The sequence below is a fragment of the Nuphar pumila genome, chromosome 3 (genome assembly GCF_984573655.1).
Source record: "Nuphar pumila chromosome 3, dmNupPumi1.hap1.1, whole genome shotgun sequence".
Classification (NCBI taxonomy): Eukaryota; Viridiplantae; Streptophyta; class Magnoliopsida; order Nymphaeales; family Nymphaeaceae; genus Nuphar; species Nuphar pumila.
Window position 1 is genome coordinate 568,222 of NC_143251.1, and position 25,775 is coordinate 593,996.

Here is a 25,775-nt window from a genome sequence, read left to right on the forward strand (position 1 = left end):
GATCTCTGATTCATCTTCTGATTCTAAAATTCAAAACTTCAAATTCAAAGTCCAATTTGACTTTGAAATTCATTTGTATATTCAAGATTCAATTTCTAAATTACATTTTCCAAATTCAAATTTCGGAATTCTTGATTCATTTTCAGGTTTCTGATTCAAATTAACATCCCAAATTTCAAAAAGCTCAATTTAAAACTTTAAAATTCTTGATTCATCTTCTAAATTTAAAAGTCCAAAAATCCAATTCTAGATCTAGAACCAAATTTCATTTCGGATCTCAGACTTCAGATCCAATTTCATTTTAGGATCCCAAATCCAAAGTTAGATTAACTTGGATCCAGACTTCTAAAATACAATCTCCACTTTTGGATCTCAGACTCCAGATCCAAATTACATCTCGAATTCCATACCTTGAACCCAATTCTATTTAGGATTCAGAATCCATCTCCACTTTTGGATATCAGACTTCAGACCCAATTTTCATTTAGGATTCAGTATCCATCTCCACTTCTGAATCTCAGACTTCAGATCCAATTTCATTTAGGACCCAAAATTCAACTTCCACTTTGGATCTCAGGCTTCAGATCCAAAATCCATCTTAGGGTCCAGAGTCAAACTCTATCTTAGATCTCAGACTTCAGATCTAATTCCATTTTTAGGATCCAGAATTCAACTTTCACTTTGGATCTCAGATTTTAGATCCTAAATCCATTTTTAAAATCCAAAATCCATTTAGGGATTCAGAATCCAATTCCATCTTAGATTCCAGATCTCGGATCCAATTCAATTTAGGATCCAGAATCCAATTCCATCCCCAATTCTAGATTTCAAATCCAAATTCCATTTTTCAGATCTCATCTAAACTTCCTAAATCCATTTCTATTTTTAAATACCATTTGGATTCAAATTCCACCCTGATTTCAAATTTTAAATTCAATTCCATTTCAAATTTTATCTCTTCTCCTAAATCTAAGTTCAAAGTCCATTTTTTGACTTTGATTTTTTTTTCTTTTCCCTTTTATCTCAGCTTTAAATCATTCTTTCTCAAAATCAAGATTTATTCTTCCCAACTCTGGTTATTGCAAAGACTTAGAACTTCAAATCTCTGATCTATCTCAAGTTCTAAATTAGATTCAACCATTTCTTCACTCAATTATCAAGTCCATCTCAGAACACTTGGAGATTTCCAAAAAACCATTTTTGAAAAGAGCATACATCTTTGCATTTGCACAAGCATGATTCTCTGTGCATTTAGACTTAGGATAAATCCTTAGATAATATTTAGGCAAAAAAATGCATAGATTTGATCCTTGGTTCGATTACCTCTGGTAAAGGCGCCAGGAACGGTCGAACCTCGTACCGACGAGCGGATCCCGTCTCTCCATTTTCCCGCAATATATCTCAAAACGGAGGCGAGTAATTTCCTAAATATTTTTCAAATCAAGGTCAAGTGAGACCCCGCAAAAGAGTTCCTCTTCTCTCTTCTTTTCTTTTCTCTTCTCTCTTCTTTTTCTGTCCTTTTATTTTCTCCCTTCAAAAAAGAGGAAATAGAGGTCAGAAAGGAAAAAGAGAAGGAAGAGAGAGAAACCACAAAAGAGAAAATTTTTTGCGATGATCACAGTCGCCCTCTTTGGTATCCAACTTTTCATAAACCACCTTATATACCTTATCCCTCGCGTTTTGAACTACTTTTTTAGTTTTCTTCTTTGCTATCATATACTTCTTCAAATTCTCATTATCACGACTCTTACTTAGGTTTTTATAACACTCTCTTTTAACCTTAATAGCTAATTTGACATTCTCGTTCCACCATGATGTATTCTTACCTAGCGATGCACTGCCTTTAGACTCACCCAATACCTCCTTAGCCACCTTTTTCATGCCACCTGCTATCTTATTCCACATGGATTCTGAATCCTCCTCGAGACACCAATCAACTTCCTTAACTACCTGCTCTACAAACATTTTTTATTTAGCTCCTTTCAGTGCCCACAACTTAATTCTAGGATCTATCTTATATCTATCCCTTTTGCAGCATTGTTTAATTCTAAGATCTAAAATTAAGACTCTATGTTGTGTAGCTACACTTTCTCCCGGTATAACCTTACAATCGATGCAACAACCCCTATCTCTCTTTCTAAGTAGGAAAAAATCTATCCGACTCATATTAACCCCACTTTTAAATGTTAGTAGGTGAGACTCCCTCTTCCTAAACCAAGTGTTTGCTAAGATCATATCATAGGACAAACCAAAATCTAAAATCCTTTCTCTACTTTTGTTTCTTTCTCATATACCAAAGCCTCAATGGATACTCTCAAATCCATCCCTACTAATGCCTACATGTCCATTAAGGTCACCGCCGATGAAAAGCTTTTCCCCATAAGATATCCCTTGTACTACTCCATCTAAATCTTCCAAAAATTGACGCTTAATGAAATCATCTAAACCTACTTGAGGTGCATAAATAATAATAATATTAATAATATCCGTACATAATACTAATTTAATAAGTAAAATCCTATCACCCTTCCTATGGACCTCAACTATATTATCTATAAACTCACGACTCATAACAATCTCTACTCCATTCCTATTCCTATTTATTTCTGTATACCAAATCTTATATCCCTAAGGTTCTATCACTTTTGCTTTCTCACCTACCAATTTGGTCTCTTGTAGACATAAAATATCAATCTTTCTCCTACACATAACATCTACTAACTCTACCAAAATTTTAACCCATTTTAAAAATTACATGAAAATTAAAAGTTTTCTTTTATATTTAAAAATTAAGGAAAAATTATGCACTTTTTCTTTTTTTCACTATTGCTTTTAAATTGAAAATTCACCCACTTTTTATGTTGTAATATCTATGTAATTAATAATGCGAAAATACAAATAACAAGATAACTCTTATAAGAGTTTAACAAAGAGCCAAGAATTACAAGGACATAATGTCCACAATCCACAAACCCACTAAGAGGCAATGCCAAAAAGGCAAATGAAATACTATTAAGAGGGAAAAAGAAGAGTACAAGCTCACGTACAAGAGGGGAGCACCCCTCAATTTATAGAAGAAGAAAAGGCAAATGAGAGGGGGCCATTGGAGCTCTCAATATAGTCGTTGGGGAGCCCCAATGGTCATATTAATGACCATTGGGAACCCCAACGACTATATTGGTGGGGGGCCCAATGGTCCTAATTCAAAACCTCGAGCGGGTTACTTGAATAAGGTGAACCACATAGGCTTGGATCCAACTCCCCCCATAGGGTTTTGGATCCCGGTCTAGGGTTTTCTTTTCAAATATTACCAACCACAAATCATAGTGTTTTAAAAGCATGTAAATAAGACAAGAATAATTTAAGCAAAATAAATATCATTTAAAAAAGGATTTAAATATTTATACAACTCAGCATTCACAAAATTCATAAAACATCATGAGCCAAGCGTAGAAGTCCTGGTACATTGTTTCTGCCTTGCATTCGGACTGCGCTGCACTTCTAAATCAATCATCACCTATTCTCCACGAAACATGATTATACTAGTACAAGCCACATATATATACCAAATTTCGAAAAAACCATATAACATTAAAAACATATATCCCAATTCAGATGTTGCAGTACATCAATTCAAATATTCAACTAGTTATGCAAATATTTCATACGAGATCAAAACAACATGCTTAACTTTCAATATGTCCTTAGACATCAATCGACTTCCTTGAAGCTCATTAACTTGAATCAGAAACAAGAAACAAGTTTATATTATCAGACATGTTTTCAATACAAAATGGTGTGAATGAGAAGGTCCTTGTTTCACTTGATTACTGTCCCCTCAGGTACAATATCCAAGACCAGCCCTATTTTCATTAAGAGTCTAAATTTTGGATCTAACCCAAATACACGAGTCCACCAATACCGGTTTGGGTAAGATATATCAATTTGGGATATTGGGTTGGGTCACACAACCTGGTTACACACCCCTTGTTTACAGGTTGAGACGACACCAGCTTGGGTGTGGTGGGTTTTTTACTTTGTTTTTGGAGTTTGGAGTTTGGAGTTTGGATGAAGAGTAGGTAGAGCCTCTTATCGATCAGGGTGGACTGGATCGGGTTGGTTGCATGTGGAACTTGACCCACCCACTTAAGTCAAGCACGTTTAGGCCTAGCTAGTATGGGTGTCAATGGGTCGGGTTTGGTTTGAACCTAGGTGGAACCCATTTTTTGGGTATGGTATCAAGTATGGATTCGGGTCTACTACAAGAGAAACAATACCCACATCTGATAAAAACTACATGAACGAGACCCAGTAAAATAATATTTTTTATCATTTTTACATTGAAAAATTGTGGGTCTTAATTGAAACTCGGGTCGGGCTCGGGTGTAGTATAAAATTTCACAAACTATACCCGCGTCCATGTACTAATCCAAACTTCAGGTTTGGACCTGGGTCTTAATTGGGTCTTCTTATTTGTCACCATACTTGGACCCTATAGGGTTTGGTCTGGGTAAAACCGACCCATTGACACCCCTACTAGCTAGAGGGCCTACGTGTTTGATATGTTATAGCGGGAGGAGAAGAAACTTGGACCTGATCCGTTTCTCTGTCATCCTCGGCGTTGGGAGAGCAAGGTTATTAAATTATTTTTTTCGACAAAGAAAGCTGGGGTTAGGCAGACCCCTACTTGTTAAACAACCATACCATTTTAGGGTTCGAACTTAGAACGTCCCAACACAAGGTGACGTGCAGTAACTGCTCTGTTCTATTAGGTTATTAACAATTGCCAAAAGGAAGGGGGGTGACTCAGGGTTGCGTCGGCTGCAGCAGCAAGTGGGCCCATTACCATTATAAAATTTAATAATAATATTATTTTTTAGTAATATTAGGTTTCCAGATGGTAGTGAACAGTGATGCCCCTTCCCAACCACTGGCCTTGGGGTTGGGGGCCCTCGGTCCATCCATTTGCTTGGAGCCTGTGAGAGAGAGAGAGAGAGAGAGAGAAAAAGTCGATAAGGAAGGCGCGTGGGCATCTGTCCCAAGGAGAAGGAGACCCGGTTGCAGGCGGCCAAGAAGCATTGGAGGAAAAGGTAGAAAGCCCTGTCCGATGGCCCAAGACTAAATGGTGGGGCCCGCCTTTGATGCAACGACCACCCAGAGAGCCGAGGTGAATGGATCACCGCCAACCAACCAAACCCCTCTCTACCCAGTACTCTCTCTCCTTCGGCATAAACCACACGCAATCGTACTCAACTGTCTTTTTTCGTTTGGGTTTTTTTCAAAAGCAAAAGTCAAAACCATCCCTGCCTCATGGGCTATACCCAAAATCATTCCTCCCTTATTTCGATTCTCAAAATCATCTCTGACTTTCCCTTAACCCTGCCAAAACCATCCCTCAGGTTAACTGCTTTTCTTGCATTGACGGAATCGTTAAATCACCATTAAATGTCAGTTTTGCCCTTGGTTACCATGTAGAGAACCTTCACCACTCCCTCTATTCTGCTCAGAACCACTACCATCTTCTTGCCAGTTGCTGCCACCACCATGGCCTCCACAACCATGACCATCAACATCGCCATGATTGTGCCACTACCACACCATAATGAATAGCTTCTCGTATGGCTGACCACCCCTCCACAAATTTGAAAACCATAAAAAACTAATCATCGAATCAGTCCCTTTCACCATAGCTCTCACCCAAAGCTAAAGGTAACCTCTGCCACAATCTCATAGCATAGAACTCTCTGAAAATAGATTAAAAGTTTATCTGATCCCTTATTTTTGTTTGGATTACTAAACCCCACCATGACAATCCACAAACCCCTAAACAAACTACCAACAACTTAAAATTATCACTTCTTCCAAAGTTAACAAGGAACATCATAAACCAACAAATTAGCAACACATTATGTCTCCTAATGAAACAAGAATCAAACCCAAATCAAATTGTTCTAACTTAAACAGAAAATCTAAAATTTCCAAAACCAAATAGCATTTTTCTGTTTTTTTTTCTTTTTGTTTCTAAGCCCTAAAAGAACACGTCATAGAGAAGTTAAGTATTAAATCTTGTACATATCCAAAAACCAAAGACACAAACAAAGAAAAAGTAGCTGATGACCGCATTTACTGTTACAAATGAAGCCCAAAGCAAAACCCAGCTTGAAATATTCCTAGATAAAAAATGGAGAGAAAGAGAGAGATGGTGTATCGTGCTGCATAAGAGGGAGCAGCATGGTGCCGCATGCTGCCCAAGAAATTGCCGCCAGAGTAATGCCAGAGGCAAGAACAAAATTGGGAGCACTGGATCAAGGGTAATCTGGTCATTTCATGTACCGATTAATCATAGTCAATGTATGACCATGGTTAGTTTCACAGGAGCTTCACAGAAGGACACATTTGTCCTAACAGCACAAAAGTCGGAGACGATTTTGGAACTCACAATAAGGTAGGGATGATTTTGGGCTTGGCTTATAAGGTTGGGACGGTTTTAGAAACCCCCACACTTTTTGTTTTAACGTTTTTTATCTGCAGTGAGTAAACGGGGCTGCACGAAATGCCTTGTTTCCTGTCCCCACTCCCTTCTCTGGTCCATCGGTCGCCTTGTCCATCTGGGAATCTCTTTTGTTCTACTTGTTTTGTAGCGCATCATTCTTCGCTTTCTCTCCATCACCAGTGGAGAGAGAGAGAGAGAGTGAAGAAGAAGAAGATCTGAAACCTGTGGCATCTGATTGCTGGACATTACCCATTCCTCACTTCTTTTGTTGGTGCGGTTTGCTCTTTTTTTTTCCCCCTTCTCTCATCCATTTTTGTGTTTAAGAGGTTTCTTCTCTCTGTTCTATAAATCTTTTTCATGTCTCTCTTATTCTTTTAGTCTATTGTGATTTTAGTGTTTTCGTGCTACCATATTAAAGTTTTGTAGCGTTAGTTTGCTCCTTAGACACGAAGTTTCGTTTCACCTTTATTAATGTCTTTCCCTCTCTTGTCGCTCTGAATCATCGCTTTATGATCTATCACTGCCCATTTTCGCAGTGGAATTTCGCCTTCATATATTTAACGGTTCTGTTCTGTGTGCTTGCTTGTACATTTGGTGAATTGCTCTGCAGTTTTAGTTTGCATTATTTATATATTTTAATAACACTCATCAGAAATTCCGATGCTATTCTTTTCATGGATCAGACTGATTCGGCGGGGCTCTCGATGCCACCGCATTTCCTCGGTTTCGAATCTGAAGCAACAAACACCCCCTTTTCTTTCGTGCCGTTGCCGAGTTTCTTTTTTCTTTGTTTTTTATATCCCGTTTTGCGGCACTTGATCTGCTAATCCCTGTCGTCCTCTACTCATTTTTCGGCTTAAACCAGATGACAATAGTTGTTTTTATGATACCGATTGTCTATAAAAGCCACCGAGGCAAGTGAAGGTGTGTACCCCCCCCCCCCCCCCCCCCCCACACCCCCCCCACACACACACACACACACACACAATTATCTCGCTGTAAAATTTATTCTTTCTGATTGGTTATTTATCAACAGTAACGAAACATGGATTTATTGTTCTGTTAGAGACTTAGGGCCACAACCCAGAAGCACTCTCCAACAAGCATGGTGGGTTTATCTTATGCGGTATGTTCTCTCCTTATGGTTCTTCTTTTGGGTATAACCTTAGAATAACAGATGGTCCCCACCATACTGCAATGGATAGTGGAAATCAATCCACCATCTTGCGTATTAAATGTGGTGAACCATTAATAGGCCACCCACCCACCCATCCATTTCTTTCAGAGCGATTATCTCATGATTTTGTGGGCCGGGTAACCTGCAGGTAGCATGTGCATATGATGAACATGCAATCATCCAGCTTAATATGATTCATTATGTAGATCAATGAACGTAGCATATATTTTATATTTCTGTACTGCTAAGGGCTGTTGCTTAGCTTTGGTGGTGCTAGTCGAATAGTAGGGGATGGCAGTCCTACTGCACGATCCTCGTTCAAATACTTGGGGGCTCAGCTTGCAGCAACTTGGATAAAATATGTGGATGTCAGTGGCTGTTTATTTTGCAAACAAATTTTCTGCGTCTTACACATGTTTTAAGGTTAACGAAATCAGGGAACAAAATGCTAGTCAAGTTATCAAAATTAAACAAGAACGTGCATGCATGTAGTTTCAATTTAAAGGAGCTGGAAATTCAAACACAGCATTCAGAGATGTTACCTCCTACTCCAGAACTGGCTGTAGTGGCTTGATTCTGCTCTGTAGTTGTTGGCACAATCAAGAAGGCTGGATCAGTACATCTTAACAAAAAGGTAGACAAGGTTTTGTAGAGAACCTCCGCTTAGCATAGGTTGCTCTGGGGCATTGCATCTCAACAAAAGGTAGCCCTTTAGGTCTCACCCATGCCTAGGAGTTGGAGAGAGCCAAGGCTTGTAAAATACTGTCAATGATGTGTTAAGAGACCAAAAAGTAGAAAAAGATCAAGAACTGAAGTTTCTTATTGGTGAATTGGGGCTTTTCTCAGAGTTGGTTGACTCTGCTTTGGGGAAAGCTCAATTTAATGGTCCCATTTCTGGTAAAGTCTTGTTATTTTCCTTTCTCTGCAGAGTAATGTGCTCTTTTCTTTGCTTTTTCTTTGGGGATGAGGAGTGGAAAACTGTTGTTAAACTTTCTACTACCATTCTTTCTTAGTGGTTTTATAGATTAGTCATTAGTGATGGATGATGCTATTTTGCATTCAAGAGCTCATTAGAAAATATAGGATTAGCACCACCACTTTGAGAGACTGAAGGAACTGAATTGGGCAAAAAAATGTGTGGTTGAGGATGGATGCATGGCTTAAATTTTATGTAGAAAACTTTCTAGTGGTTGATTCAAACAGGATAAAGTTCTTTATGAACCAAGAATCAATTGTTGTATCCAAGTTCTGATGTTTTCCTTTAGCATATTAAAAATGTTTCATGATCTTAAAACTGTTAAATAAAAACATCTTGACATTAGTTCATCATGTGTCCCTTGCAAAATTATGCTTGCGTAATCTCTTTACATATAGGTTGGCCTATGCTATTTCAGCCAATGATGGTCTCAAGGCAGGCTTATTGTGTGTGGGTTGGTTTTGCAGGGCCTAACATGTCGGCACCAACCTTTCCCTCCCATGAACTAGGAACTGTTTTTGTTATTACCCTAATCATAGATCTTCATCTTCATAAAAAGGAGATTGGACCTTAGTGGCTGTCATGCTGATTTACACACAAGGGTTAATATGTGGAAGCACATGACCCAGATGGTTTCTATTCGCTCTTTCAGTGATCAATTCAAGGAAGGCTATCTACTACTACTCTTGGGATTTGTTGGTCATGATCTACTGAGGGAGCTCAACAAAATCTCACTGATTGATCATTATGATATACATTTTCTGCAGATCTTGCATGGTGTGTATAAAATTCTCCACATGCTGTCTAGGATGGATTGAATGTATTGATGTCGGACATCTTTTTTGAATCCCATTATGTTGAACTTAAGGATTCTTTGATCCAGATAGTTATACCAAGATTATTGACTTAATAATGCACAAGTAGGGGGAACCAATATTGTGCTTGAAGGGCTTCATAAGGCTTTTGTCTTCCTGCTTGTGCTTGAAGGTCTTCAGAAAGCTTTTAACAATGCTAATCTGGCTTTCTGGATTCTCCTCTAGAGTAAATGCGACTATTTTGTTTTGTACATGCTCGCCTGTTTTCTCAGTAGTCAGCATCAATCTCCAATTAATGGATGATGAAAAGTTCAATGTCAGTCACAAGTCACACAACTTGAGAGAAGAATGGCCTCTCTCCCAAGGTAGAAGTTAGGGTTGAGCAACTAGATCAAAGCAAGATTTGGGGAACTGACTTGCACCATTCCCAAATTTTTAATTGGTTATGACATTTACTTGTTCATTCTTCCAATCCTTTTTCAATCGACATTGTAGTTCATGTCTTCCTTGATCAAGATATTCTTTCTGTGTTTGTGCATGCATGTGTATATTGTTGTGGCAAATCAAGCTTTTTCTGAGAATGATTACAAAAAAGGATTTTGATCTCCTCTTCTGCTATGGAATTGAATCTATCTATCCATGTATAAGGGCATTCTACACACAGTTTTGTGCAGCAGCAGATATGCTCTTCCAGTTTCTGGTCATGACAATGCCAAAATCCAGGAGGTTGGCACTATCTTGGAGGGTGATACTTACTCTATCAATGGCTTAACCTATCCCTGGTGGTTGTCTTTTTACATACATATACCATTGGGTCAACTTTGGACCTAGTTGATCAAGCAAAGTCCATTGTATTGACCAGTACATCCTCAACAGCACGTTAGCTGGAAACAGACAGTGTCATTGATGTGATATGGTGCCACCTCTTCACTTCTCAGTTCTAACCAATCCAACATTGGATGTCATCATAAAATGGTTAGCTGCTAGAAATACTAGAATAAAATTAGTGTTAATTGTTTCACTTTCTCATTTATAAATAAAATTAGAAAAGAAGCATCTTTACATGCATTTGATCAACCAGTATCTGTGATCACCTCTTGATCTAATAATCTCGAAATGGGTTGTGCAATGAATGGTTTCATGGTGTACCTCAAAGGCTTTCAATGTGCACTCTCACGCTAGTGTTAATTGTTTCCCTCTCTCTCCCAAGCTCATGCACACAATGCATATAGTTTATTGTGGTAGATGAGACTCCTCCTTGAATTCTTTTTCCTGGGATGTTCCCCTCCTGGCACCACAGCCTTTACCTTTAGCGTGCTGAAAACAACTTCTTTGTTGAAGGCTTCTAGGAAGGGTCTTGTAACTTTGTTTGCATTTCAGGTCTTCAAGGGAACCATGGGACTTTATGGTTAACACAACTGACCCGTCATTGTGGTGACTTGGCAAGAAACGATCTTGATATTTTTTTTCAACCAGGAAAATCTCACATGCTGATATTCATTCAAGATGGAATGATCTTGGAGACATGATTGAAGAGTGACAAAAAGAAAGGAGGAATGGGTACAACTGGTGGTCAGGGCTCCCTTACTGTTGTAGTTATTGACAAGAAAGTGGTTGAGCAAGGAAAAAAGTGTGGAAGCTGTTAGAAATGGTATCCCACCTTCAACATAGAAGAAAGAGAAGCAGAGAGGGAGAGAGATATCGATGGCTGCAGAAAAACCCCACACACTTAGGGTCTGCTGTATTCTGTATTAGATATATACATGTACATTTTATTAGGGTACAAAAACACCCTTTACACAAAGTATAAAATTTACAACATGCCATTAATGAACATGTGTTTAAATACAACTTAAAACAGATTGGGTCTGGATCTTGAGATCCAGACCCAGTCGTGATAATCTTTTCACCCTCCCTCAAGTTGGACATGGTTTTGAACCATGAACAACTTGCCTTTTAACATCCAAAATCTGTCTTTGATAAGTCCTTTTGTAAACAAGTCAACAACTTGATCGGCAGTCCGAACGTATTTTGGTTCAATTTCCTTCTCTTCGACCTTCTGTCTTACAAAATGCTGATCAATTTCAATATGCTTGGAACGACTGTGATAGATGGGATTGAATGACATGTTGATAGCACTTTGATTGTCACACAAGAGAATGCTTTTAGAAATCGATTCTCCTACTTCTGTCAACAGGTGTCTGATCCAAGTCACTTCGGCTGTAGCAGCAGCCATTGATCTGTATTCAGCTTCTGTGCCGACCTGGCAATGACCTTTTGTTTTCTACTGCTCCAGGAGACAAGATTTAGGCCAATGAAAACACAGTATCCTGAGACTGATCTACGCTCATCTGGATCTCCTGCCCAATCTGCATCTGTGTAAGTAAGAAGTTCATGCATATGATGGTCATGCATACTCTTTCTGTATAGAAGACCATCGCCAATAGTTTTCTTCAAATATCGAAGAATGCGTTTAACAGCTTCCATATGTCCAATATGTGGTTCATGCATGAACTGGGATACCTAATTGACCGAATAGACAATGTCAGGTCGAGTGAAGGTAAGATACTGAAGCATTCCGACTACCCTGCGATATCCTGTAGGGTCCTCGTACAAATCTCCATCTTGAGAACTTAGTTTCTGATGAAGTACACTGGGTGTGCTTAGGGGCTTGCAGTCTGTCATACCTGCCTTGCTAAGAACATCAACAATATACTTATGTTGAGTAAGTGTCATACCTTCAGGAGTCCTATCAACTTCTACTCTAAGAAAATATCGCAGTTTACCAAGATCTTTCATCTTAAATCTGTGGTTCAAAAGTTCTTTGACCTGTTCAATATGTTCATTAGAGTTATCTGTAATGATAATGTCATCAACATATATCAATAACAGGGTAACTATATTTGCACATTTGAATATGAAAAGAGAATGGTCAAGAAGAGACCGACTAAAACCATATTTTTCTACTTCAAGAGAGAAACTATCAAACCAAGATCGAGATGCCTGTTTCAAACCATATATAGCTCTCTTTAATTTGCACACGTATTCTTTGGAGTTCCCTTCAGCATACCCAATGGGTTTCTCCATATATACTTCCTCCTTCAGAGTTTCATGGAGAAAGACATTTTTTACATCCAGTTGACTAAGAGTCCATTGGTGCTCAATAGCCAATGTCAATATAATGCGGATAGTACCCATTTTCACGACTGGACTGAAGGTCTCATCATAGTCTTCTCCTGGCTCTTGTGTGAAGCCTTTGGCAACCAGTCGAGCCTTGTATCACTCGATAGTACCATCCGACTTATACTTTATCTTATACACCCACTTTGAACCAACCACATTTCGATTGTGTGGTCTGTGAACTATATCCCAAGTGCCACACTCATGAAGAGCCTCCATTTCTTCGTTCATAGCTTCAATCCATCTTTTAGAATTTATTGCTTGATAAAACGTGGTGGGTTGATCTTCTTTGCCCAAGGCGGTTAAGAAAAGTTGAAAATCCATTGTGAAATTCTCATAACTAACCCACCTATCAATAGGATGCCGAGTCCGGGTAGACCTTCTGCGTACAGGTGATTGAATGGAAGCAGAAGGAGAATTCAACTCCTGATTAGGGTTGGGGAAGATCTCCTTCTCATGTCGAGAGTAAACAATGCCTTTATACCTTTCGGGAGCCAATGATGATTCAGAGATCACACTTTCCTGAGTTCTTTGCACAACAATAGACACGTTTGCCTTATCTCTTCGATTACAGTCTGTAGAGCAAACACCATCAGTACTAGAAAAGAGATCTGAGTTGAGCCAAGGGTGGTAAGTTTCAATTTCAGGAGTGACTACATTATGACCAAAATTGGATTCATCAAACACAACATTTCTGGATATCTTGATGTGTTTGCTCACGGGATCATAGCATCTATATCCTTTGTAATCATCAGCATATCCCACAAATCTGCACTGTAAGGCTTTATCCTGAAACTTGTGTTGCATTCAACTGTCAACATGAACATAACATACACACCCAAATACACGCAAATCGTGATAATTTGGATGCACACAATGCAAAGAAAAATAGGGTGATTTGTTTTCCAAGATATTCATGGGCAATTGATTTATGACATAGACTGCTGTATGAAAGGCCTCTGCCCACAAGGTAACTGAAAGATTACTATCATGCATCATGCTCATTGCACTTTCAACAATATGGCGATGCTTCCGTTCAGCAATCCCATTTTGTTGAGGTGTATGAGGGCAAGACACCTGCCTACTTATTCCATTTGGCTGAAGGAAATTAATAAAGTCATTTGAAGAGAACTCACCACCTCCATCACATTGGAAACACGTAATATTCTCAGAGAATTTATTTTGAACAAAGGTATGAAAATTCTGAAACAATTTGAAGGTTTCAAATTTACTTTTCATGAAGAAAATCCATGTATATCGAGAATAGCTATAAAAAAATGAGATAATATCTAGTGCCAGACGTGAAAGGAACTGGAGCAGGACCCCAAACATCAGAACATATAATTTCAAATGGTCTTGAAGCTCTTTTATTAATGGAATGAAATGGAAGAACATGACTCTTACACTGAAGACAACTGAAACATTTTTTATTGACATTTAAATTCAAACTTGACTTGGGAATAAGACTGCTTGAAACAAGCTTATTAATAAAACGACTACTACAATGACCCAGACGACCATGCCAAAGATTCGGCTCAATACATTCAGAAAGATTAAAAACACTCTCAGGAGAAGCTGATGATGATGAAGTGAGCTTCAAGATGGAATCAACAAGTTGAACATGAGAGGAAGGATTCTCTTGGAACACGTACATATTCTCTTGCCGTTTTCCTTCAGCGAACGTTTCCCTCGTGTAAAGGTCCTTAACATGAACAAAAAAGGGGATAAACTCGACTGAAGCATTAATGTCATCGACAAGTTTAGAGACTGAAACAATATTTTTCTTGATATTAGGAGCATGAATGACATTTGAAAGAGCAAGAGAAGAGTTGAACATAGGAATTACAGAATTTTCAATGTGTGAAATATGGTGATGAGACCCATCTCCAGTGACAATACTATTTCTACCAACATAAGTAGCAAGATTTAGGAGCTTACCAGCATCACCAGTAGTAACATGGGTGGCTGCACCAAAATCAACATACCAAGTACCGTGATCATTCTGTTTGATGTTCAATTCAGCCAAGGCAGATAACAACAGTTGCTTGACTTCCCCAGTATTCTTCAACGTATCTGTTCCCTTTCTTGTCTCCAATTGTTTCCCTCGATTTTGCGGGTTATTTCCTGAGATTCCCACCTGCCACGTCCTCGACCATATGTAACACCTGTGGCAAGGACTTCATGTGCTCCAATGGGATTATGAATACCTTCGGAGAATCCCTTCAAGGTCATCTCATATTGTAAGAGCTTAGCACGTAGATCTTCAAAAGTAGGTAAGTCTGACAAACACAGAAAGGAAGTAACCATCATGTGATAATCGGGTCTCAGCCCGCTTAAGGTCTGTTGCACCATATCTTTGTCACTGACCGCGTAACCCACGATGGCCAACTGATCTGTGATAGTCTTCATTTTGTTTAAGTACTTCATGACCGTCATGTAGTCCTTTCTTAACATTTGAAACTCTTTCTTTAAAAATAAAATTCTGGCCTGAGAAACTTGAGAATATGTCTGAACAAGACGATGCCATAACTGCATAGCTGAGCAGTCATCTGAGATTGCCACAAGTACCTCCTGTGACAAAGTGAAAGTGATGTAGGCGACCAAAGCCTGATCTTGCTTCATCCAGGATACATACTCTGGATTTTTAACAAATGTAATTGAAGTTTCACCCTCTCCATTCTTGCCTTCTTGTGATAAGAACATTGGAGGGACAGGAACAGAGCCATTCAGATGTCCAGAAAGATCCTGACTCCTTATGAATGGGATGATTTGTCTCTTCTAGGTTAAAAAGTTGAAATTGTTCAGTTTCTCAGACACAAGCTGACTGAGAAAGTTGGAAGATAGACCAGAGTGCGAATAAGGGAATGAGTCCATAGTCAATGGGTGAAAAACAAGAAGGATTAAGAGACTGGAAAGAAAAATCACTTTTAGAGCAAACAAAGTAAACTCGAAACTCGACTGTTTTTTTTTGACCTGCAGACCCGAGACAGAAAACAAAATATGCAGTGAGAAAGAAAAAAAACTGTTCTAAAAGAAATATGGATCAATCAGCAAGAAGGCACGGTAATATGAAAATAACGTGTTTTATCTAATCGTATTTTCTTTCTAAAAGGGGAAATTCCAAAGTTGAGAGGTAGGCAGAATGATCTTAATCAATTAAGGAACTACAACGAACGCACAAAAGTAGACGGATCAGATTCAGTTCTGACCTTAATTATGACGAAAGATAAGGGACGGGTTTGACGTGATTTCAATCTTTGAAATCACGCAAACATGAATTCAGATTTGCGGTAAATAAAAAAAAATTATGGATCAGAAAAGAATGTGCTGTATGAAGAGAGGAATAGAGAAAGAGGAAAGAAACATGATAGGAAGAAATCGTTGGATTGAGAAGAAGGGAAGAAGTGAAGAAAATCAAGAGGAAAATACCTTAGAGAATAGCAAGGAGGCTGGACACGATCTTCAAGGGATCTGTTGCTCTGATACCATGTTAGAAATGGTATCCCACCTTCAGCATAGAAGAAAGAGAAGCAGATAGGGAGAGAGATATCGATGGCTGCAGAAAAACCCCACACACTTAGGGTCTGCTGTATTCTGTATTAGATATACACACCTACATTTTATTAGGGTACAAAAACACCCTTTACACAAAGTATAGAATTTACAACATGCCATTAATGAGCATGTGTTTAAATACAACTTAAAAACAGATTGGGTCTGGATCCTGAGATCCAGACCCAGTCGTGATAACCCATTCGTGATAATCTTTTCAGAAGCATCTGCTGTCAATAAATGATTTGCATGATGTATTTGGATTTTGGATTAGTCTGTTGCTTTTTGCAATGGCATCCAACTCCTATGCTTGGTGGGTTATTTTTCATATATTATTTGAAAGCAAAGCAGAAACATGAGAATATAGATAGATAAAGTCATTGTGATGCTAGGTAAACATGGAAGTTGTAGATGCCTATAGGCTATAGCTCGTGGCACAGGTTATCCAAGTATTAACTAGCTAGTTGCCTTTACCTTCATTACCTATCTATTTATCTAATGTCTAAGAAAGTAGTGTTCAGATAGAAGTTAAGTTTTAGGGCTATCCTATGGAACGGGACAGAGGATCCTCATGGATTACGTACTGAACTGCTATATACTGGGGTCTTGCCAACTTTAGTGTTCTTTGAGTTGTAGGATCTACAATGCAGCCTCCCTCCCAATTCGGTTGTTGAGATAACACTACTCAACGCTGGGGGAATCATCTGATGATTTATTCTAGTTGTCCTGGATCATCAGACACTTGGCTCACTCACCAGCTTTGATCAGGTATCTTCTTAGATTTGGACAGACTTGCTTGGAGCTGGATCTGGCTTAAGCAATAGGTTTAACCAGGAATCTTCTTGGATTTTGCATAGGCAAACTTAGATTGTCCTAGACCTATACTAAGTGTGGATGCCTCATGGTGCCTGGTGGTCATGGCACAGACCAATCAGTTGATAGCACTGACAATTACATTAGCAATCATGTCACACATGTGAGGGATTTTACTTATTTCTTTGGTTTTGGTTTGGTGTGTTAAATATATATCTATGTCACATGGACTCGGCTAGGGGGTCGACGCACCCGCGTCGACACGCCCCGACACGGGTGCAGCTTCGGACACGGGGCAGACACGGTCAACGAAGAGTCAGACTCAGTCAATGCATCAGGACTGAGTCCATCCACGTTTTGGACTCGGTCAACGTTGACCGAGTCTATATTCGTCTATTTTAAGGGCAAAAAACTAAAAAAAATTGTTATATATATATATATAACTGTGTTGTGTGCACAGTCACAGTGCAGAGTCATGGACTGTGTTGTGTGCACAGTCACAAACTATGCACTTTTTTTAAAAATATATATAAATATATATAGCTGAGTCCCCGTGTCCAAAATTTTTCAAATTGCGCCGCACCCGCACCCGCACCCGCACCCATGTGACATAGATATATATACATATATATGATGCATATATTGTAATGAAATGGTGGTCTTCAACAAATGCACGAATAACTCACAAACAAGTGTCTATTGAAGACACTACAAGCATGAACCTTGAAAGGGTATAAAAGGAAGAACACTTAAAAAATAAATAATACTTTATTCATGCACAAAATGCTTAAGAAGCATTGTAATTTACATTGAAGGGGTTCACCCCTATATATACAAAAAAGTGGAAGAGAGAGGAGAGCTCATTTTGAGCTCTCCAAAAGAGACGTTGGACTCTAGTCCAACGACTCTTATTATAGTTGTTGGACTAGAGTCCTACATTTGCACAATCAAGTTCCAACAAGAACTTGACTGGATCAACTATCTAGTTCCTATTGATCTAGATGCTAAAAAAGAAAATAAAGGAAAATAGAAAAATAAAATAATAAAAGAAAAAATATATTAATAATATTAAATAATATATATGTATTACAGTTTACATTTTAACACTCTCCCTCAAACTTACGATACAATGAACGAAAGTTTGTCTAAAAGGAAGTGAAATCTGGGAGCAACGAGAGGCTTCGTGAAAAAGTCTGCTAATTGATATTTTGATGTAACATATGGTAGATCAATGGTTCCTTGTAAGTATTCCTCTCTGACATAATGACAGTCCATCTCAATGTGTTTAGTGCGCTCATGGAATGTCCGGTTGCTTGCAATGTAGATTGCACTTTTGTTGTCACAGTACATCTTTGAAGCTTGTGTTGCTTCAACTCCCATATATGCTAGCAATCGTCTAAGCCAAACAACCTCCATAGTGGTAGTTGCCATGGCTCTGTATTCAGCTTCGGTGGATGAAAGAGAGACCTTCTGCTGCTTCTTGCACCTCTACAAAATTAAGGCTTCACCTAGGAACACACAAAAACCAGTAGTTGAGTGCCTATTATTGGGATCACCTCCCCAGTCAGCATCAGTATAAGCAATTAAATTTAATGAAGATGAAGCAGGCAAGAAGAGTCCTCATGAAAGAGAGGATTTTAAGTATTTAATAATATGCAAAACTGCTCTCATATGCATAGAGGTGGGAGCATGCTGAAACTGACTGGCTGTATGAACCGCATGAGCTATATCTGGACTAGTAATGGAAAGATAAGAAAGATCTCCAATAAGCTGTCTGTAAGGAGTAGGATCATCAAGAAGTTCTCCATCATCAATTTTCATTTTAACATTGACAACTTCTGGAGTATCCATTTTCTTATCATCTGTAATTCTAGACCTGGAAACAATATCAAGAGCAAATTTAGATTGAGATATCAAATACCCCCGAGGGGAATAAACAACTTCAATGCCTAAAAAATATCTTAATAAACCTAAGTCAGTCATTTCAAAGTGAGTTTTAAGAAGAGATTTGATATTTGCAACTCCCTGTTTGTCGCCTGCGGTGATGATCATATCATCCATATAGAGAAGAAGAATAAAGATGCCTGCATCAGATTTCTTAACAATCAAAGCAGTGTCATTTAAACAAGGTTGAAAACCAATATCAAGCATAACATGACTAAATCGGTCATACCAGGTTTTTGGAGCCTGTTTAAGACCATAAAGAGCTTTTTCTAGACGAAGCGCTTTACCCTAAGGGATACTAATACCAAGTGGGGCTTCCATGTATACTTCTTCAACGAGATTCCCATTCAGAAAAACATTTTTGACATCCAATTGAAAGATATGCCATGTTCTAATGGAGGCCAAGGCTATTAAAGTTCTAAATGTGATCATACGAGCCACATGAGCAAATGTTTCTTTATAATCGATGTCATACTCTTGGGCATATCCTTTTGCCACTAAACGAGCCTTATACCTTTCCAAGGTCCCATCACTTTTGGTTTTGACTTTGTATACCCACCTACAACCTATAAGTTTTTTACCTGAAGGGATATCTTGGATCATCTAAGTGTTGGCCTTTTCTAGTGCATCCAATTCTATTTTCATGGCTTCTATCCATTCTATATGATTTTTGGCTTGAGAATAGGATGATGGTTCAACATATGATTGTATTAATGTAATGGCTGCCCTATATATGGGTAAAAAAGATTCGTCAGACAATTTTTTCAGGAGGTCTAGAGATTCTAGACTTTCTTCTGGGTGGAACTTCGGAGTATTTTTGTAATGCGCATGGAAGATTTTACTCTCTACGTCTTGAATATTGTAGACTAACATCCCTATGGATTTGCTCTTCATTATCATCATTTTCAATAACAATAGGACTTTGATCATTGTCAAGGTCACATCCAACATCACATTCATTGGATTTTGAAGTTGGATCAATTAAAAACGAGTATTCAGTGACATCCTTGGATTTTTCAAATTCAAAGAAGCTTTGTTTTTCCAAAAAGGATACATTTCTTGACACATAATTTGTCATTTTGAAAATCAAAACACCTCTTGCCTTTTTTATTATCAGCATATCCTAAAAGGGCACATGAGATTGCACGAGGAAAGAGTTTGTCATTTTGGTTGGTGAAAACAAATCATTTGCATCCAAAGACTCTTAATCTAGAATAATCTGGAGTTAAATTAGCAAGTTTTTCTGTTGGAGTTGTATTTTTTAATGAGGAAGATGACATCCTATTGATGAGGTAGGTGGCAGTTAGGACCACTTCAGCCCCAAAACTTTTTGGATCCTGATTTGCAATTAGCAAGGTCTTAGTAGTTTCCATAATGTGCCGATGTTTGCGTTCAACTAGGCCATTCTGCTGTGGAGTGTGTGGACATGATCTTTGATGCGTAATACCATGTAAATTGAGATAATATTTGAATTCTTTTGACATAAATTCTCCCCCTGAATCAATGCGAAAAACAAAAATATCATTTTGAAACTTATTTTTAACCATTTTATGAAATATTTGGAAGTTAGCAAAGACTTCAGATTTATGTTTAAAAAAATAAATCCAAGTATGTCTAGAAAAGTCATCAACAAAAATGACATAATATGTATAACCCACCTTTGAAAATAACTGGTGCGGGGCCCAAACATCCGAATGTATTAACTCAAGTGGTCGTGAAGAAACAAAAGTTCTACTAAGAAATGGTAACCTTTTCATTTTGCCAAGAATACAGTCTTTACAAGAAAAAATTTCAGAATTACAAAATTTTTCCAAACTTGGAAAATATTGAATTTTAGACATATGAGGATGGCCAAGCATTTTGTGCCATAAATCCAATTCTAATTTCTGAACATTATAACAAAATGCATTTTTGGGTAATTCCAAAAAGTCCATGTAATAGAGTCCTCCTTCTTTATGGCCTTCCCCAATTAGCTTCCCTGACCGACGATCTTATACCCAACAACCATGAGAAGAAAATGAGATATTACATCTATAGTCAGATATTTGCGAGACAGATAAGAGATTCAAATCAAGTTTAGGGATATATCTAACTTCTGGGATAATTTTTTTTTTTTTTTTTGAAGATTTTCAAAACATCATATTCCTTTTACTTCAAGAGATGTGCCATCGGCTGTAAAAACCTTTGACACACTTGAGTTATTTTTAAGACATTCGGATAGACTATTAACATTTGGGGTCATGCGAAAAGAAGCACCAAAATCTAAAAGCCAAGGAAAGTTACCTGGACCGAAGAAAGATGCAACTGCCGCTCCAGTTGAGGCTTCAGTTGAGGAGGGTACCCCTTTGAGAAGAGGTTGAAGCAGAGTTACCGGAAGCGCCTAGCTAAAAGGGGAAGCGCGCTTCGGAAGCGCGAAACGTCGCGCTTCCGAAGCGTGGGGGGAAGCGTCCCCCTTTTTTGGGAAGCGCGCTTCCCTTTAATGGGGGACGCGTTTCCCTTTAATGGGGGACGCGCTTCCCTTTAATGGGAAGCGCGCTTCCCCCACGCTTCCCCAACGCTTCCCCCACGCTTCCCCCTCGCTTCCCCCACGCTTCCCCCACGCTTCCCCTGTTTTTTCAAATTTTTTGTATTTTTTATTTTTTATTTTTATTTTTTTTCGCTTCCCCCTCGCTTCCGAGACACTTCCTGGGTCGCTTCCGAGACGCTTCCCGAATCGCTCCTAAGTGGTCCCACGCTTCCCCGCTTCCTAAAATTTTGAAAGTGCCTCGCTTCCCGCTCCCGCTCCCGCTTCCCGTATCGCTTCCCGCTCCCGCTTCCTCAACTGGCAACCATGGGTTGAAGGATTTTCATCAGTTGAGCCATAGATACAGGTGCATCTTGATCTTTTGACTCGGATTCAACAGATGCAACTCTTTTTTCTTCTCTTCTTTTTAACTTTGGACATTGAGGCCTATAGTGCCCCGGTTCATGACAATGATGACAAATGACTTTTCTTTTATCAAAGTCACCGTTTTGCCTTCCAAAATAAGACGGCTTGTAAGTACGAGTATGATTCCTCGGTCTAGACACAACTAAAACTGAGTCATCATCAACTTTTGGAGTACTTTTTCTAAGTCTATTTTCCTCCATAGTAAGCTCTTCTATAGTATTAACAATAGAAGTAATTTTTTCACAAAGTAAAAAGGCCGATTTGGTGGATTCAAACTCAGGTCTTAGACCATTCACAAGTTGATAGAAATGTTCCATATCGAGTTGCATTTGGCGAAGCTCGATATCTTCGGCACAATGCCATTTGGGCTCAAGAAGAGCCAACTCTTCCCAAAGTTCGGACAATTCATTGTAATATTCTCAAATAGTTATCTTTTTGAGTCATTGTCCGAACTTTGTCTTGTAAATTGCACACATGTGAAATATATTTAAGGGAATACATGTTTTTGAGGTATTCCCAAGCCTTATCGCCATGCTCAAACTTAGCTATACTAGAGCATTTTTTAATGTCTACGCTATTGATGAGCCATGCCATAATTTTTCAATGCCCTATCCTCCACTCTTTCCATTTCTTTTCATAAGTGACTAACGCCTTACTCTTCTCTTCCTTCGTTAGAAGAACCTCTTTATTGTGAAAATCTCTATAAAAAGTGACCTTGTGTAGCAACACAATACATGAAAAACAACGAGTGCACAAAGGCACAAAGGAGAACACTCACAAGTGCACAAAGGCACAAATACACATGCACAAAAGCATGAAAAAGTATGAACTTGAATATATGAGATCCCAAGAGGGGCTTTACAAAAGAATTAGAATCCTAAAGGGGGTTCACCCCTATTTATAAGTACATGGAGTCATGGGGGGGCTCTAATACGGAGCTGCAATGTGTGTATTGGGGCCCCCCATGTTACATCTTATCAAAAAGGACAAAAAAGAAAAGACAAAAAAGTAAGAACCAAAAAGAAGAAAAAGAAGAAATAAAAAAGCAAATAAATTATAACATATTCTCAAATGAGAATATGCGTAAAACCATATGAATTTACATAAATACCCTTATCGAGTTTGAAATATATATTTATATATATATGAGATAAATATATGTATATGTATCTTTTTTTTTTTCTCTCTCTCTCTCTATATATATATATATACAAAATACACCATCTTTTAATACCCCCCTCAAACTTAGGGTGTCACAACCGAAAGTTTGACAAGAAGGAAGTTAAATCTTGGAGAGCACAACGCCTTGGTGAAGAAGTCTGTCAGTTGATATTTTGATGTAACATAAGGAAGGTCAATGGTTCTTCTTGAATATTCTTCACGAGCATAGTGGCTGTCCATCTCGATATGTTTCATGCGCTCATGAAATGTGTGATTTTTGGCAATGTAGATTGCACTCTTATTATCACAACATAGTTTGGTGGGCCCTTGAACTTGAACATTCATATCCTTCAACAAGCTGCGAATCCAAACTATTTCCATGGTGGTAGATGCCATGACTCTATACTCAGCTTCGGTGGATGACAACGATACTTTCTGCTGCTTCTTGCATCTCCAAGAAATTAATGACTCATCTAGAAAAATACAAAACCCAGTGGTGGAGTGACGGTTATTTGGGTCACCTCCCTAATCAGAGTCAGTATAAGCAATTAAACTTAATTCAGAAGAGGAAGATAGAAATACTCTCTTGTTTACTGTACCCTTTATGTATCCGATGATGCGAATGATGACGCTCAGGTGAACAATGGTAGATGCATGTTGAAATTGACTGGCAACATGTACTGCATGAGAAATATCAGGCCTAGTAATGCTGAGATATGTTAGGGATCCAACCAATTGCCTGTAAAATGTGGGATCTTTTAGAACAATGCCATCATCAATCTTCATCTTCGAACCCACTATTTCAGGAGTTTCACAGACCTTATCATCTGTGATTCCAAATCTGTCAAGAATCTCACAAGCAAGTTTAGTTTGAGACAAAAAATCTCTGTGAGAATAAGCAACTTCAATACCCCAAAAATATGTCAAAAAACCTAAGTCTGACATATTAAATTTCGAAGTCAAAATAGATTTAGTACTTTTGATTCCTTTAGCATCATCTCCTGTTATCAACGTGTCATCAACATATAACAATAATATAACAATTCTTGCATCAGATTTCTTAACAAATAATGCAGTATCAGTATAACATGAAGAAAATCCATTTTCAGTCATCACATTGTTAAACCTATCGTGCCAAGCTTTGGGAGCTTGTTTCAAGCCATAAAGAGCTTTACGAAGACGAAAAACTTTATTTTTAAGGATTTCCATACCAGGTGGAGCATCCATGTAAACTTCTTCATTAAGATCTTCATTCAAAAATGCATTTTTGACATCCATTTGGTAAATATTTCATTTTCTATCTGACAGTAACCATACGAGCTACTGAAGCAAATGTCTCTTCATAGTCAATTCCGTATTCTTGACTACACCCTTTTGCTACAAGACGAGCTTTATACCTTTCAAGAGAACCAACACTCTTGGTCTTGACTTTGAACACCCATCGGCATCCTATAGTTTTCTTTCCACTGGGAAGCGTTTGAAATTTCCACGTGTTGGCTTTCCTAAGAGCTTTGAGTTCACTCTCCATGGCTTCTCTCAATTCAATACATCGTTTAGCTTCTTCAAAATTTTTTGGTTCAAAATATGAGTGAATGACACTTAAGCAAGCCCGATATTTAGGAGAGAAAGAATCAAAGGATACGAATCTAGAGGGAGCCCTTCTAGATCTTTCAGTTCTCCTAGGATTTGAATCATAAGTGAAAATAGATTCACTAGGTTCACTATATTGCTCAATAGCACTTCTAAAGGTGCTTCTATCTCTACGAGAATAGGTGATAGCGTCTCTAGATACACTTTCTTCTTGAGAGGTAGAAGGGTTAGAATTATTGTTGATTACAACCACTTCATTGTCACTGTTATATGTTGATTCATCATCACTAGAGGTATCATTATCCTTAGATAATATGTCAAAAAGAAAGGAATAGTCGGCATTTTCTAAATGAGATTTATTCTTTTCAAAACCATTATCATTTCCAAAAAAGTTACATTCCTTGAGACATATAATTTATCATTCCTAGTGTCATAACATCGAAATCCTTTTTGGGATTCGGAATAGCCAAGAAAAGCACAAGGAATGACTTTTGGTGAGAGTTTATCATTTTTATTTGTAAGAACAAAGCACTTACAACCAAAAACTCTCAATCTATTGTAATCATGTTCTTTTTCATATAGAATCTCAAAAGGAGAAATTTTGTCTAAATTTTTGGATGGAAGACGGTTAATGAGATAAACGGAAGCAAGAGCTGCCTCGGCCCAATTTTTTTTTGGAATACTTTGTGAAATAAGAAGGGTTCTAGTGGTTTCAATGATATGCCTATGCTTTCTTTCGGCCAAACCATTTTGTTGTGGGGTCTTAGGACACGATCTTTGATGGACAATGCCACAATCTTCAAGATATTTCTTAAACTCATTAGAGAGATATTCACCTGCGGAATCGGTCCTAAATATCTTTAAATTACTATTAAATTGATTTTTGATCATCATATGATATGATTTAAGACATGAAAAAACTTCATGCTTATGTTTGAGAAAATATATCCAACAATACCGTGAAAAATCATCCACAAAAATCACATAGTATGCAAAACCTCCTTTAGATATGACGGGTGCCGGTCCCCAAACATCCTAATGAATAATTTCAAAAGGTTTAGTACTAAACATAGTTCTTTGTTCAAAATGCATACTTCTCATTTTTTCAAGAATGCAATCATTACAAGAGAAAGTATTTTTACAAA

At 38.1% G+C, this 25,775-nt stretch overlaps 1 protein-coding gene across 6 annotated transcripts in view; it reads left to right on the forward strand.

Moving 5' to 3' along the window:
* Window positions 1–25,775, forward strand: part of LOC149841559 (uncharacterized) — an 81,842-nt gene that overhangs the window by 15,031 nt on the left and 41,036 nt on the right. The window contains exon 1 of one of the 6 annotated variants that reach the window (XM_089998544.1): window positions 6,604–6,760. The exons of 1 other annotated variant lie outside the window; for it this stretch is intronic. Coding sequence is in view for 1 of the 5 variants with exons in the window: in XM_089998535.1 (XP_089854661.1) it covers window positions 7,615–7,619 (5 nt within the window). In the remaining 4 variants the exon portion in view is untranslated. Of the gene's footprint in view, window positions 1–6,603; window positions 6,765–6,797; window positions 6,820–7,399; window positions 7,418–7,602; window positions 7,620–25,775 lie in introns of those variants that run through there. 4 more of the 6 variants (XM_089998536.1, XM_089998543.1, XM_089998541.1 and 1 more) reach the window with 4 other exon arrangements.